This window comes from Peromyscus eremicus, chromosome 3 (assembly GCF_949786415.1).
Source record: "Peromyscus eremicus chromosome 3, PerEre_H2_v1, whole genome shotgun sequence".
Lineage (NCBI taxonomy): Eukaryota > Metazoa > Chordata > Mammalia > Rodentia > Cricetidae > Peromyscus > Peromyscus eremicus.
Genome location: NC_081418.1, coordinates 7,372,827 through 7,390,453, shown reverse-complemented (window position 1 = coordinate 7,390,453; position 17,627 = coordinate 7,372,827). Strand labels below are relative to the sequence as shown.

At 35.6% G+C, this 17,627-nt stretch overlaps 1 protein-coding gene across 2 annotated transcripts in view; it reads left to right on the top strand.

Annotated features, from left to right (window-relative positions):
• Positions 1-17,627, top strand: part of Cacna2d1 (calcium voltage-gated channel auxiliary subunit alpha2delta 1) — a 440,143-nt gene that overhangs the window by 279,612 nt on the left and 142,904 nt on the right. For both annotated transcript variants that reach the window (XM_059257264.1, XM_059257263.1), the window contains exon 6: positions 1,199-1,328. In XM_059257264.1, the coding sequence (XP_059113247.1) occupies positions 1,199-1,328 (130 nt within the window). The remainder of the gene's footprint in view (positions 1-1,198; positions 1,329-17,627) is intronic.

Below are 17,627 nucleotides of genomic sequence, written 5' to 3'. Positions count from 1 at the left end.
TAATGTTCCAGATAACAATGTATGTTTGTCTCAGTATTTGAAGATACTGATGTGTTACTTGATGGGTTACATTTATTAAAACAATAAAATAATAAATAATAACATAACATAAAATAACATAGCAAAATAATAAACTATCTTCTCTTTGCAAACCTGTTGGGTTTTTGTTCTTACAACATTCTACCAGTGCTTTCTGGCATTTTCTGGTTATTGATGATAATTTTCTCTATTGTCTGTCAGGTATATCACTGTCATGTGCTGATGAATGTTGGGACTTTTCTGTGCACTGTATTTAAAGGTCATTTTTATTCCTGTCTTGTTTTAAAGAGTTTGCCTTTAGAATATATAAAACATTTTACACAATAGAGGATTTGAAAACATAAGTCTAAATTTAGTATTAAAAATAGCTAGCGAAAAACTTATAAAACTTTATTTTAATTGAAAAAATATGTTTAATATGCAAGGTAAAAACATTACAGAAGCATTGTGGATAGACTCTTGCCCAGGGGGTAATAAGATAACACAATATGACCGGCACAATCAGACAGGACAAATGACAGAGGAAATTAACTCTTGATTTTAATTCTTAGATCATTGGTTTGCACCATTATTAACGGGATCCTGATGCCTTTTTCAGAAAACCAAAGTTAGATTTAATTAATTATATTTAGAATTGTAATGGTTCTATTCTTCTTTCATACACTTTCTTTTCAAAACATAACCAATTCACATAGAAAAGTCAAGAAAATGGCATAAAATAATGATATTTCATTTCTGTTTTATCCTCATGTATGCTGTTATTTCTCAAATTATTGTCAGCTGTCCGCTATAGGCTCAGTAACATAAATCCTGAAATTTATTTCAAGTGGATAATTTAAATTTGGTTGTCCTATGACAATGATTCTGTATTTTTAAATCTACATCTCATGTATTTTAAGAGAAAGCTCCAGATGTTTCTGGAGTGCTTCCAACTTGAAGAAATCGGGAAACAAGTTAGTTTTAATTGGGTTACATGAGCATTTAACGCGAGTGCTATTACCTGGATGGAAATTTGCATGAGCAATGGCATCATGGCACTATATTTAAAATGTGGCTCTATCTTTTGGAGAATATATACTGAGCAAACATGAAAGTGAATATGAAAATGTCTGTTAGCATATTTTATAAAGTTGTTTATTATCTTTCTTTTCCTACATAGCCTGAAAAAAATGAGAGTGAGCCAGGCAGCCAACGGATTAAACCTGTTTTTATTGAAGATGCTAATTTTGGACGCCAGATATCCTACCAGCATGCAGCGGTCCATATTCCCACGGACATTTATGAGGGCTGTAAGTAAAAAGAAAATGAGGAACCCTTATGCTGAGTGTGTCCTACGTGTCTTAGAGAAACAAAGTAGGAGCAAGCGTGAAACTGTCTCAGTTACAACTGATATCAGAGTCTGTAGGAAGTCCTGAGCCACAGCTCACTACTAGATTGCTTGACTAGCAGGTAAGGCCTGCCCTGGGTTCAGTCCCTAGAAACATAAATATAACAGAACTGAACAGCCACAAAAAACAATAACAACAACAAAATGTCACAGGTCTACTCTTACTTCTGCAAAGTGAAAAATGTGATTTCCGTGTACAGTTTCTATCAGGTAGCTTCTAGAACTCCCTACTGGAAAGTAGGGGTTGTTCTGATCTATTGTTGAGTAAAAAATTCTGATATCCTAATTAGTGTAAATAACTTTTAAAGTATGTAGATTTGTTCTTTAGATATCAAAATAGTACAGCTACATATATGTACGCATAAGTGCACCAGCTGGTTAAGGGAGAAGGTTGGGTGTTTTAGACTGCAATTTTAAACTGCCGTTTTTCACCATTTCTTACTATGTCTGTCAGTGTGGCTTTCTTTGCTTTACCTTAGAACGGGTTAAAAGCACCTTTAATTTTCCAGTATCTCTTGGGCTCAAATGCAAATGAATTTTCCTTTTGGGAAAGGAAAAGAAATGGACTAAGGAAGGTGCACACCGTTGCCTGGGACTCTCAGTTACGATGGCTTCACTGTAAGAAGGGAGGAGAGTGAGCATTTAGGAAGAAGCAGAGAAGCTGGTGTGTGTGCTGGGGCATTCCACACGTTAATGGGTGTGGATCTGAGGGGCCTAAGTAGGGCTTTTCCTAAGGAGTGCCTGATGATCTATGATCCAGGCGATTGGGTCTTGACTCAGTCAGAGCCTTGGGTTTCTGTGTTATTCATTCTCTGGCCCATTTCCAGAATCTCTTTCTATGCCTCATACCCTGATTCCTAACAAAAATTAAAAACAAGAGGAAATCTTACTGTGCATGTAAAAAATATCCTTCTTATATTCTCCCAAATTGGAGAAACTGTAGAATTTATCAAGTATCCAGAGTATACCTGAAATTATTTGCGTTTGGGAGACAGACTGCATGAGTTCAGATCTAAACTTTAGTAGTATCATTTTCTCAACTAAATCTTTAATGTTTCTCAGAAAACATTTTCATATATATAAAATGGAGTTAAAATTACAGACCCAAAGGCCATTTGAGGATAAAGTAACAATATAATTTAAGGTCTCTAAATAATAGCAAACTCAAGGTAAGCTTATGGCAGTGTTTGCTATCATTAACTTCATCTTACATTTATTTATATGAAGAAATATGTGAAGAATCTTTGTAAAGTATATTTTTTGGTAGATGTGTTCTGAGATCATTTTATTAAGGAAATGTGAGATGCATGCATGCATCTTTGTATGATATAAACTTCATCTCTTGTTAACCTGGGTTTCCATTCATTCTGTCCATTTTTATTGCCTGTGGTGCCAGAGGTGGCACCCAGGCTCTCACACTCACTGGGCAAGTGCAGTGCCACAGGCTCACATCCTCAGTCCTTCTCATTATTTTAAAGACACATGCTATTTTCAGTGTATTGTCCCTTTTAGAATTTAAATCACTTCATTTTCCTCACTTTAAGTGAGAAAAGAGTGTGTGTATAAAGCTTATTAATACAAGACAATTAAAATAACACCTTTCTTACCAAATTCACACTGGTAGTTCCAAAGACTTTTACTTAGAACATTTTATTATTTTTGAACCACAATACTGATTATTGCAATTACTTTTACAAAATTATTGGGACTGAAGAGATGGCTCAGTAATTAAGAGCACCTGCTGCTTCTGCAGAGGACCCAAGTTTGATTCCCAGCACCCACTGATGCCCTCTTCTTATCTCCATGGACACCAGGCATGCCCATGGTATACAGGCATACATGCAATCAAATACTCCTGCTCATAAAGTAAAAATAAATCAGTGTTTCACAAAACTGGATTCAGTGAATGCTAATATCTTCGGTAATACTCCTCATTTTTTTAAAACTCTTTCACTTTATATAGTTTCAGTTTTCCTGTTATTAGTTGATGTGTCAGATGTCAACAAAATGACTTTGTGTCTGTCTTTGAATTTACAATGAAATACAAATAACCTGACAGTATATAAAATTGTGAGTCAAACTGTTTTGTTCTTTGTTCCAACAGTTTTCTGGGAGTCTCATGACACTGTTCCAACTAGCATGACTGGTTTAAGAAACCGGATGCTACCTTGAGTATTGTTACCTTGTTAGAAACCTTATATAATTTTGTTGGCTTTGTTGTCTGGCATTTCATATTTTTCCCTGTTCCTGATATTCAGTAATTTATAAATGACAAAAAGATACCCTTAGCCAGTGATTTTTTTTCACATAACAGCTGTATTCTGTGGCTTGTTTTTTTTAGCATATGTATTCTCATGAATGCTTGCTGTGAAATAAAGAAAACAAAACTTGTATGCCTAAATAGAGCTAGTGAGGGCTGCCTGAATATCTCAGTTTGTTCCTCAGTAGGAGACCTAGCTGGCATTTGTTGTCAAAAGGGAGTCTTTCTATAAGTTCGTAGATTAACCTTTGATGATTTCAGAACCAAAATTGTCCACAAGAAGTGTGACACTTTACAGGAGAATCCTCACTTTCCCTTTCTATAGATTTACTTTATTACTTTTAATTATCTGTGTGTTTCTGCCTGTGTATGTGCATGTACACATGAGTGATGGTAGCCACAGTAGTTTTAAAAGGTTGCCACATCCCCTAGACCTGGAGTGATCTATTATGCAGCATGGGTGCTAGGAAGCAAAGAAGAGTCGTCTAGAAGAGCTATTCTCTTACTCGTGCCTTTATTCATGTAGGGGTGTGTGTGTGTGTGTGTGTGTGTGTGTGTGTGTGTGTGTGTGTGAGAGAGAGAGAGAGAGAGAGAGAGAGAGAGAGAGAGAGAGCGCCTCTTTGTGTGTCTGTGTGTATCTGTCTGTATGTGTATCTATGTGTGTGTGTGTTTGTGCTGAGGCCAGGGGATATCTTGGGCATTATCCTCAGGAAAATCATCTACCTCCTTTGAGACAGGGTCTATTACTGGTCTGGAGCTCACAAATTAGCTTAGAATGGCCCACGGGTGAGCACCAAGGATCCTTGTGTCCACCTGCCCGGCACTGGCATCACATTCACCCACCACTATCCTCAGTATTTTTGTGTGAGCTCTAGGAGCAATCCCTCATCCTCACTCTTAAGGCAAGCACTTGGATGAATGCGTCATTCTCCAGCCCCTGGTTTCCTTACTCTTGTGTGGTGTCTCCGTGTGTCCCTCTGCACACAGAGGCCGGAACCTGATGTTGGGTGTCCCCTCCAGTCACTCTCTTTACTTTCTGAGACAGGGTCTCTCATGGACCTGGAGCTCATTACTTCAGCTAGGCTGGCGATCCAGGGCCCCAAAGATCCATCGGTATCTACCCTCACACCCATTCCAACCAGTGCTGGACTTTCAGACTGACTCGCTGCCTACCTACCCGGCCTTTTCATGTGTAATGAAGGTCCAAACTGAGATCCCCATGCTCAGACCTACAGCAGAAGCCATCTCCCTCAGGCCTCCATTTTCTTATTCTTATGTTCTTGCTGTTTTGCAGTGAAATAGTATTCATAACTAAGTCTTAATATATTTTAATCCAGAACAGGTGTGAAAACTGATATAGAAAAGCATACATTTTTAAGAATATTAGTTTTTTGCATACCACACAATATTTTTTAAAACTTACAAGAACTTTGAAAATATCAATGCTTTTGTTTCCAGTTTAGAATAAATTATTTGAAAGCACCTGTAAAAATAATTTTAAAAGTCATAAAGAATAATATTATTAGCTTGAAAATCAATAAGATAAATGCTTATGTTTTTAAAAATCACAGGGTAGTATTTGGAATAGGGCTTACTTTTGAAAAAAAAAGCTGAAAGTTTGGATCATTTGTTTTGCCTCATTTTCTCTCCATGTTGCCTTCTCATTTGCTGATGTCTCATGAGCAGTGCTAACCTCCTGTGGCCTGTACGCCTCTAAAATTTTCATCCAGCATTTGCGCTGCATGAGCAAATGACAGGAGTCAACTTAGAAATGTCAACAAGATCTAGAAAATTCTATAATTCCCAGTAGCCAGCAGTCAGTTCCTCAGAACGAGCCAGATTTAGAGGACTGCTGTAGGTTCCTGATTTAATGAATATGAAAGTGCATTTTTAATTGAAGGCTTAACACAAGGAACAGCCCCTCCTTTCGCTCAGAGGCATTTGTGTAGCTACATCTCAGAAGCAATCTCACATTCAAATTTCCCAAAGGAAATTACTTTTTAAAGTCCTTTGAATTGAAATGTTATTATTTTCAGTCAATTATATATTTAAATTTTCAGAACTATAGCTTTAATTAGAGCACCATCTAAATTTTTTTTGTTTAGAAATTTCATTGGTTGCTACATTTTGTTTTGCCCCTAAACCACTTAATTTTCAGATCTCATTTAGAACGGAAACGGAAACAAGCTCTGAATGTTGTGAACTAACTAATTGTCCATCTGCTTGTTCGTTTCTTTCTTTATGTTTGCAGTGAGGGTCAGGCTCATGCCAGGCAGGCTCTCCACCACTGAGCTGCATCCCCAATGCTCCGGATTTGTTTGCACAAGAATTTTATTAATTTTTTTAGTCATTTTGGGCTCAAGTTTAGGGACTATCTTCTTAGACTATTCTATAGATTCATACTCATTTTAATAAAATGTATGGTTTTGTTTACATAAACAAAGTTTGTAGAGACAGCATGTAGTGTTCTGCCTGCATCCATGTGAGTGTACCACGTACCTACCCAGTGCCTTTGGAGGCCAAAAGGGAGCACAGATCCTCTGAAACTGTGGCTACAAATGGTTATTAGACATCACTTGGGTGCTGGAACTGAACCCTAGTCCTCTGTAAGAGCTGCAAATGCTGTTAACAACTGTGCCATCTCTCCAGGTTCATACAATTTGTTTCTTTAAAAAAAAAAGTTAAGTATGGCAATCATTTTAGAGTCAGAATGAGTTAGAAGTCAACTTGTGGTCTATATAGTGAGTTTCAGACCAGCCATGGCTACATAGTCAGACCATATCCCCCCAAAATCAACAATTAAACAAACAAGAAGAAAGTAGTTTACCTGTCTCAGGTCCAAGAACAGCAGAGTCAAGGATTGAGATGGGGATGTGAATAGGAGTCTACATAACAAAGAAAAGGCTGTAGTGCACAGACCAGGGACAGACCGAAAGGCAATGTGCTAAGAGTGTGCTTCAGGATCTAACTAGTACACCAGGTTTTCTCCCTCAAAAGTCAGGCTCTAAGTCTCCATCTCACTCGAGATTAAGAGATTTAGGAGAATGATTTGAGGAAGTGCTATTCTCTGATCTCCCTTTAACCCCCAAAATGCTTCAACTTGCATTTTTATGGAAGATGAAATGAAGAGTATACTTTCCTTTGAAAATCAAAATTTTTAGTTTACAAATAATTTCTGATAAAGTATTTTGTCACTAATTTTATGATTGTGGATGAATTAGATGCTTGCTGAGATGAATCTCACAAATACACACAAATATGAAATGAAAAGATGAGAGACTGTCTACTTATGGAAAATAAAGAACAGAACGTGAGATTGTAATATGCTTTCAAGTCTCACATGATTTTGTCCTACATGTACCCTAGAATTTAAGTAAGAAAATTATTATTTCAATTTTAGTATTGGGAAAAATTGAACAATTTTGTTACAAAGATGCTAGTTTTGGTAAGACATGAAAATGTTCAGGAATCGTATTATCTTTTGAAGGTTTTTTTTTTTTTGTTTGTTTGTTTTTATTTTTTTTTTGGTTTTTTGAGACAGGGTTTCTCTGTGTAGCTTTGCGCCTTTCCTGGAACTCACTTGATAGCCCAGGCTGGCCTCGAACTCACAGAGATCCGCCTGGCTCTGCCTCCCAAGTGCTGGGATTAAAGGCGTGCGCCACCACTGCCTGGCTTATCTTTTGAAGTTTTAAACTACTAATAAGCACTGATATTTTCAACATAAGCTATCTTGAACCATTTTTTTCTTGTATTAGAGGCTATAGCTACTTATCTTTTATCTTGTGTTGAAATGTACTAATTACACAGCACAAAAATGCTTTCCCAATCTTCTGTACAAACCACTTGTGCTCCTCTCTAAGTTTTAGCAACTGATTGGCCCCAAAGGATGTACACCACTGAGTATTGAGCTGAGATGCTGGTGTATGTGAGTGCTCCCAGCTACCAGGGAGTCTTAGGTAGGAGGATCACTTGAGATTTTCAGTCCAAGACTAGCCTGGGCAATCGAGTAAATTCCTATTTCAGAATACATGATAGATGATATATACATATAAATGTGTGTTTATCTTCTATATATATATATATACATATATGTGTGTGTATATATATATATATATATAGAGAGAGAGAGAGAGAGAGAGTGAGAGAGAGAGAGAGAGAGAGAGAGAGAGAGAGAGAGAGAGAGAGAGAGAGGTGGGGGAGTGAGGGATGGTTAGATAGAAAGGTAACTTCACTAACTTAATTTATATTTACTTGTCATGACCAACTCACTTTGTTATCTCAACAAGTGGATACTATAATATTTTAAAAAAGATTACATTGTTAATACTCAAATTCATCAAAAACCTCAGATAAATGAGGTTGTAATGGTCTTCAGCACATAAAGGTAGATGAAAATAAGATATTTGATGTCCCTGGGAAAATTGTAAAGTTCTAAATAACAAAATGAATTATAAAATATCTTAGCATTAAATTTACAAGTCCTTAAGACATAGAAGCATTCGTAAGACTGTTAGAGGAGAATAAAGTTACAGGGAGAACACAGAAGTCTAAATATTATAGAGAGCAAAATTACAAAGAAATATCTGCAAATTTACAGAGTACTATAAATATAAAAATGGATAGTTTATCATAAAACTCATGAAAGTTGGTGCAATGGGACATCTAAAATCATAATGCACTTTGGAAAAATTTATTTGACTGAAGAAAATGCTTCACGCTGATTAATTTCTAGAATGATTTCTGAGAGACACAGACTTACAATTTTTTAAACAATTATATCATAATTCAGAAAAAAGATGAAAACACATCAGCTTATATCAGTTTCAGATTCAGGGAAATGAAATCAAACTGAATAACACAAAAGGAGAAAAATAACGACAGGTGAAATTCACTTAAAAGGCTAAGGAAGGTCGTCAGTTATTCCACCTAGAATACAGTGTCTGTGAAGATGCTTCACAATTCAGAAGTTGTGATGACATTAGGTTGGTAAGACTGGATGAGTCTAACTGTGTCTAAAAACTCAAAGGATGTTATTTGTAAGTCTGATATCCCTATATTTTCTACTTTCTGTATATTAGTAATAATTAATTGTAGAATATAAAATAGATAAAAAATGGGTGTACAGTACAGAAAATAGTTAATGTTAGTTTATTTTTGGAATCTGAGCAAAGCACAGATTTATTTATGAATTTATTTATTTTTTTGTTTTTTTGTTTGTTTTTGAGACAGGGTTTCTCTGTGTAGCTTTGCGCCTTTCCTGGAACTCACTTGGTAGCCCAGGCTGGCCTCGAACTCACAGAGATCCGCCTGGCTCTGCCTCCCAAGTGCTGGGATTAAAGGCGTGCGCCACCACCGCCTGGCTTATGAATTCATTTTTAAAGCAATTCATGTTTCTGTTAATTTTCCCCAATTGATCTGTTCTGAGTTAACTGGTTTCTCAAATAGTTGATATAGTAAATTAGAGCTTAAAACTGATTTACCATTTACAGAATATTTACAGTGAGAAATTCTAATCTAAAATGCAAATATACAGAAAACAGTTCAAACCCATAAAATGCTGCCTTTCTCAGTGTCATGTGGAATTCTGTACCAAAGATGAAATAAGCCTTTACTACATCAGTTTTAACTTTTACATAGCCAAAAACCGAGTTTGAAAGCATCAGATGTGAATTGTTGTTCAGCTTCTTCTTCTGCAGAGGAAGTAATGTACTCTCTGGGTTGTAGTGAGATTTTACATGGTAATTAAAGAAGGAATCTGCAAGACAGGAGCTTGTTCTTGTCCTCTTACTGGTCAATCTCCAAATACTAAGAAGAAAAATGTGAATACAAAAGGCCATTCTTATAATTCAAAATACTAGCATGTTTCTCTAAACTATACCAAATTTGTTTTGTGATAAATAATTCTAAGAACGTTTGTTTTAACAAATTAGCTATTGAACATATTGGAAATTATATCAGATTTTCAAAGAGTTGGTTTACGTTTGCTATATGGTAACTTATTCTTGTTTAAATTTCTTATAGGTGTAATAACCTGATTTACATTAGCTGCTTTGGGAGCACCCCAGAGATGTGCCCCCCAAAGATCAGATTTCCTAATGGAAAAATCCACACCACTTCCACCCTGCTGCAATTTTCAAAGCAATAAATTTCTGTGTTCGTATTTGTCATAAACATAAATTTAAATAAATATACAATAATAATAATGGTTTTGATGATGAGTTCCATTACGGATTTCATTTTAGCAGAGGGTTTGCCTGTCAGTTAGCGTCAAGCAGAAGTGGTGGATCCTGCTATGATACAGTTTCATGCCAAGTGACTAAAAGATGTCTGTTGTTCAAGAATGTCAGTATGATGTTTCCACGGCTCTAATATTAGCAGAGTGGCTTTGCTTTCATCTTTTAAAAAAGCAATTTAAATTAGAAAGGCTTGATTCTGAATCATACAAGCAGAAATCTGATTAAGTGCTAGGAAAGGGCACTCTTGAAAGAACAATTCATCCTGTGGCAAAGTGATCATCTATTGTAACAAAGGGATTAGCTAAATAATTAGTATTGCTCCTCATTAGCAACAGAACAGCGAAATTGTAGGGACATCATAAAAGGACATAGAGGCCAAGCCCGAGGTTCAAACATATATTTCAGACTGTGATAATTTGACCATATTTAATAACTGACACAAGAGAAGCAATTCTACTTCTGAGATAAAGCTGCTACTTGCTTTTATTATCTTTTTCTATTGATGTTTTTGTAATATATGCAAGCTTGTAGATAACACTATTGTGTTCATATTCTGATACGCAAATGTCTATGGTACAGTATCATTCAAATCACACAGAGACCAGCCTTGTAATTTATTTTGGGTTACCCAATAATAGACCAATTCATATTATAGATTTTGCAATTCATGTTGGGCTAAATTGTGTCTCCACCAAACTTTAGATACATTAGCTGTAACCCTCTGTGTGGCTAGTTTTGGAAAGGAAGAGTTTACGAAACCATTTGGGGAAAAGATGTCATAAGGATTACCCCTCTCCTGAAGGGTTTGGTGCCTTTGTAAGAAGGGAGTGAGAGTTAGTATCTCTCCCTTTCTCTGTATTTCCTCTCTTGCCTCTCTTCCTGCCTACTTCCTTCTCTTCTCTCTCTCCTCCTTAACTCTACATGCACAAACAGATATATGTACTGTCTTGGGAAGGTGGCCATCAGAAGCCAAGAAGGACACCTCCCCACCTGAAATGCTCTTGGAAGCATTGCAATTTGCACTCACTAGTCCTCTGGATGTATAACCCATCATTATTCACTATAGCATCCCAAGCAGAATAAATTCCGTTTTCTTCAACAGAACAATTGCTATAGCCTGAAAATATTACGAGGATATTTACAAAACAAAGAAAGGAAGGTCATTTTGGTAGTTCTGTTCAGTCCTTGCAGTATATGTTTAGATCTATTTTTACACTATCCTTGTGGTATATGGTTAGAACTGTCTGTCCACCACCCCTGGGCTGTATGATTTAGAACTATCCATACATCATCACTCTAGTATGGGTTTAGAACTGTTTGTCTTCCATCCTTGTGGTATTTGGTTTAAAACTGTTTCTTCCCTATCCCTGTCCTTTATATTTTAGAACTGTTTGTAAACCATACCCGTGCATCTGTTTTAAACTGTTTGTTCTCCATTCTTATGGATACGGATTAGGACTACTTGGCTGCTCAGTAGAGATGTGCTAGATTCTCGTTTGCCTTTAGTTCAGGATTGATTTTTTGTTTTATATTATTGTTGTTGCTCTGGTTTAAGATAAAAATCTTGCATTGCTGCCCAGGCTGGCAGAGAAATTGTAGATTCAGGTGATCTATGCCAACTACCCATGTGGCTAAGGGTGGCAATTGCCACATCACTGAACTTAATTCAGAATCTCAATTTCAAAATTTCACCTTGAAATTCTTGAATTCTTGAAATTTATTTATGTTCACAAACAGTAGATAAATAAGCTCATATTTCTGGTTGGAAAGGCAGCTTGAAGTGGGAACATATATGCTATGAATAAATTGATATATTTTATAGGGGAAATTTATACCTTATTTAATGGGTACATATACAAGATAAATTTATTCAGTTACCAACTTTTTTTTTTTTAGAAAAGACAAGACATTATAATGCCTTGACGGATTGCCCTTCTATTTTCAGCACAGCATCTTGTCTTCAGGAGTCTTCTGATATACTGCTATTGTATTAGTTTGTACAGATAATATCATTCTGTCCATGCTAAAAACATTGTATTTTAGAGCAATCTTGTAATGTTTGAATGTGTGAAGCAATCAAACCACTTAACTGAAATATGAGAAACATTTTAAGGGTATTTGCTTGCTTGTTCTTTAAAGATCTATTTTTATTTTATGTTAATTCCTGAGTGTTTTTGCCTGCATACATGTATGTGCAACACATGTGTACAGATGCCTGTGTAACCTGGAAAAGGTTATTAGATCCCCTGAAACCAGAGTTACATACAGTTGTGAGCTGCCATGTAGATGCTAGAAATGGAAACACAGCCCTCTCTTCAAACTAGTGGAACATTATTTTGAAAAATTCATTTTATTTTCTATTGTTTTCATTTTAAACAAGTGATCAATTAGTCTCATTATGAAAGTCCAACTTAATTCGTTAGCCTCCTAAAGTTTTTTAGTGACTATCCCTGAATAAGGCTCTGTGGGGGTGGGGGTGGCGTGTGTGTGTGACTTTAAATAGTAAAATGGGTAAATATAATCATAGAACCAATGTCAAAAAGTACTCAGAACTCAGTCTCCTACCATGTAGTAGTCCCATATTTGCATAGGCACTGCTAGCCTCCCTTCCCTAGATAAGAGCTGCTGGAAGGCTGCAGTGGTGGATGGGTCAGAGGTGGGAGCACAAGGGAATGGAAGTTGCAGAAGGGTGGATTTCCCTGCCTGAGTGTTTTAGGTATGTGGTGTTGGGTCTCCTAGGTATATAAGCCGATTATTCCTCTTGGAGCGAGATCTTAAGGTTATTCACTGAGCGGTGGGGTCTCATTTTCTATGGTTCCACTGAACAACAAAACTCAGCTTCTCTGTTCCATGTACAAACTTGCTGCAGATTCTTCCATTCCTCTGGCAGTGTTAGATCTGCCCCTCAGACTCACCTTGGGGACGTTATGAAAACAGGATGGTGGTTTGTTCTTCTGGACAATCTTAGCAGATGCAACTACAGCAGTCCAAATCAGGACATGACTAGGGCTAATGTTTTACTGTGCCCATTCTGAGCTTTTATTGTATTCTATTCTGAGCTTTTTCTCATATTCCTTCAAATTTGGCCAGTGTTTAAGACTATCTCAGTGGATGTCATTCTTAAGAGAGTGCACTTGATATTCATCATATTAAGCTGAGGTAGCGCTCAGTGACTTTGTATATGTGACTGCTGCCCCAGGTACTGGGCTTAATAATCAACACTGAAAAAAATTAAGTGAGTTAAGAATACTTTGGAGAATTCAAAAGTCTGCATCAGCATATGTAGCTAATTCTGGCATTAAAACCATTTTCTCACTTGAGGTTAACAGCACATGTGCGTATGAAGAGGACCCCACCTGCCCTTTGAAAAGCACCTCTCAGAACCCGTACTTCCAGTATCCATTCTATGCTAGAACTCCAACATTGCACACTATGGTCACCAAATTTCTTCCATTTGTATTGTTTTCAGTTTATAAAGTTTGGTGTTGTAGAAAAAATAATTTATAAAATTTTAAATTAATATTCAAAGATTTGCTATAATTTTCTTGCTGTCTGGCAGAGAATACAAATCAAATTTTGTGTTTCTTTGTTTCTAAAAAGGATCCACAGAGGGAGGAAAGGAAAAAATACATTGTGCAATTCAATGTCCCAATAAATTGAAGGCTGGAATCAGATGTATCGTCAGCTAGCTTTGATGATGGGTATAACAAGTGACAGGCCATTCAAAGGTTGGAGAAGAGAGATAATGAAATCTTAAATTAAAATAGCTCCCACAACAGATTGACAGTACTGTTCACAGCAAATTAAAAAAGGATTGACAATTGGAGAGAAAATAGCAGCTGGAACCTGAGATGGGGACTTTGTAAATGGTCTGGCATTTTGCTTCAATGGATAAAATCTTACTGAATTCTCACTAGAGATAAAAATGCATTTAAAATATTTCTAAAATTCTACTAAAAAGAGAAAGATGTTTCAGTGAGCTATAACTTTCAAGATTGCTTTGTCTTAAGACAAAAGGACCACATTTCAAAAGCATGAAAGGATAAGCTTTGCGAAGGGCCAGGATGGATTTCAGAAGTATTGCCATTCCCTCGCTGCGCGGCTTTTACAACTGTCAACGCACTGAATCAGAGTACACGAGGTTTTGAAGCATCCTTCTGAGGTTGTGGAGTAGTTAGGATGATGTGAGAGTCCTTTCTAATTTTATTTAAATTTTACATAAAATACAGAAAATAATTGTTTTGACTAACATCTGGAACATGGCTGAAGAAATGTCTCAATAATATGTTTGCTGATGTGTGAGAATCAGTTGCTATTTCCCCATTTTATTGTTGTCATTAATAACATGAAATCACAGTCGCATATGATAGTGCACACTTTTAATCCTAGCACTTGGAGGCGGAGGCAGGTGGATCTCTGTGAGTTCGAAGCCAGCCTGGGCTACAGAGTGAGTTCCAGGACAGGCAGAGCTGTTACACTGAGAAACCTTGTCTCGGGAAAACTAAACAAAACAATACAAATACATGAAAACACACTGGTGATGCAGGCCAGAAGTCCCCAAAAGTGTAACACAGATAGTTGATAGAAGGCTCTAGATTTTAAAGGGTTGAATCTTCATGAAGATGCTATTCCTTCTATGTAGAATTGATTCACCATGTAATCTTCACCTTTTATAATTACCCATCCTAATTGACCTGGAAGAGAATATTTTCACCCCATAATAATTAATTTTTCATCCTCATAATCATTAGCTCCTTACAAAACTGAAAACAAAAATGAAATAATGCAGCCTACTAGAGTATGTAAATGACTGAAAATTGGTTGCAGGATAAATGCTCAATATTCTTATTAATAAATAGATAAACAAATAAAATGGATAATTTCACAGTTTACTGTTATTCAGTATTTAATATTTAATATATTTATGCTTAAATTAAAAGTAAATTTTTATATGAATTGTTTTCTTCCAGGTTCTGTGGGTCAATAGATTTATCCAATAATTTGTCCAATAATTTCTAGTGTTTTATCACAATTCCTTTATGTACTTAGGATATATATATATATATATATATACACATATATATGCATGCATATATAAGCATGTAACAACAATCAATGTAAACAGAGCAAGGAGGTATATAAAATAGGGTTTTTCAGGGAGGAAAGGGTAATGATGTAATTATAATCTCATATAATAAAAGATATAACTTAATGAAATAGAATTATTACTTTTAATCCCAGATATATATTCTCAGAAAAAATACATATTATATAGAATATTTTAGTAGCATTCAATTATTTATGATTGAAACAGAGCTTTTTGAAAAGTTAGTTCTTGAAATGGTTGAGTTATTTATTAAATTTTGAAACATAATTACACATAAAGGTTTCTAAAAATTTTTTGAGAAATTTAAGCCTCTTTTAAGTATCCAGTTGATAAAACTGAATGCTAAACTTTAAAGCTTTAAAACAGCGTTATGTAATAATTTAAATAGGATGCCATTTATATACTTTAATTTTACTTGTCAGTTTAATATTTATTAATATGCACAATTCACTTCTACAACTTTTGTAAGCTAATTCCCACTTTTATTTATTCAACAAAAGACTATGGATCTGGATAGGTGATAGATAACAGATAGATATATGATAGGTAAATGATAGACAGGTAGATAGATAGATAGATAGATAGATAGATAGATAGATAGATAGATAATAGATAGGTGGATGACAGATGATAAATAGATAGATAAATTAATTGGTAAGGCTGTAATCTATTGAACTCTCGCAAGAATGGGAACATCAATATAAAAAGGAAAATATTATGGTAAACTCTATTGAGAGTCCAAAAGATGAGCTGATTTTAGGGATTTACTATATTTAAAACACGTACATAAATATATCAACACGCAAACATAAAATGTATTCTGCTGTGTCCATCTTGAAGCATCGCTATTAATCCACTCATCCTTATCATCTTTGTATCCTACTATTCATAAAATCCATAACTAATTAATTTAATCTGAATTTCTTTGCCTCCCAAGATTTCTCAGCAAATACTTAAAGTGTAAAAATTCTAGAAGCTGACATGATGGCTCATGTCTGTATTGCCAGCATTTGGAAAGGGATGGAAGCGGGAGGAAGAATAGTTCAAGGCTGAGGCGTCCAGGAGCAGCCTTGGCTACATGAAACCGTGCCCAAAATAAAAATTAACAGACACAAACAAAGGAAAAATAGAAATTCTGAATTCTCTTGTAAAAGCCTTGTTTCCAAAATAAGTTCTAAGACAAACTTTCTAAGTCTTAAAGCCACTGTGAAGATTTCCCCAAGAGCTACAAAGTAAATGTCATGGCTTCCCCTACCTTCAATAGTCTTTCTTTCTCTTTAATCCACACTCTAGGAACATGGCACTTTGGGAAAAACAAGCCCTGAAGCTCATTTTTTTTTGGGGGGGGGGAGATTAGATTATAGCTAATTGAATTTAAACTCCAGCAGTTTTAAGTTTATGCTTTTACTCATTTCTAAGTCTAAAGTCAGATGAAAATATTATATAATTATATAAATCTTACATGTTTAAGTAATATATCTAGTTTATTAGCTCATTTTATAAAACTCTAAATAATTTATGACCCCCAGTATGTGATGTTAATGGCTAGCCCACTGACTAAATTACAGTGCTGTTAATTTATGACAAAATTTAATAGAACTAACATGTGCTCTGAAATCACCAGGGCAGAGGCCAAATCCAAATGAAGACATTTGAATTCAGCTTGCATTAGTAGGCTGGGGAAAAAAAATCTGTTTAACTGTCCATACACATAGACACTGCTGCAGTGTAAGATGCATACATCATATTATAATATCTTTATATTAGTCTTGCATTGCCATAGTTGTCTTAAGCATTTCTCATTACTTGTGATGAAGAATGAGTGCTTAATGGATATTTAAAAAGTACAGATTATCTCTGGAACAAATCAAACTATTATAAAAATTCCTGATTGTATTTTGTAATTGATTGGAAATTTTATTTTAGAAAGTGGACATTTTTATTTATGCATTTCACTTTGAATATCATCTGCTAAATACGTTTTCTTGGTGATACTTTGTTAATTTCTGGGTGAATTGTAAGGAAGATGCAGGCCACTCTGTCACCTGTGTGCCTCCCAAACAGCAGTCCATGGCATTTTGGAAGCCTTTTTCTAGCACTGGTTCTCATGGTTTTGGTGAGAAATCTGTTCTAAGAGTTTAACATAGTTGAATTTATACGAAGTTCATCTTTCCCAGTCTTTTGTTTGTAGGAGGTCCCCAGAAGAAGAATCTTTATAGAAATATTATATTGACATTGTTCACATGTTTGTACATCACTTTGTATTTGGTATAAATAGTGAATTTTAGGATTCAATGTATAAGGTGTTATCAAATATTTTCATTTCTTTTACAACTATTTGCACATGAACCATGATTTCACCACTATTTATGAATTTCAAAACTTATAATCTCTGCTTAGAAAATCGCATTCCAACATTTACCAGAAGAAACTCATAAGAAACCGACTGATGAGAGAGAGAGAGAGAGAGAGAGAGAGAGAGGGAGGCTCAAAACACGCCTTCCCTGAGACAGTCACGTGATAGTCACCGCAGTTTCCATCAGGGCACGTATGCGCACATTAGAGAAAGGGTGTTTTTGTGTAAAACTCATTCCAGGT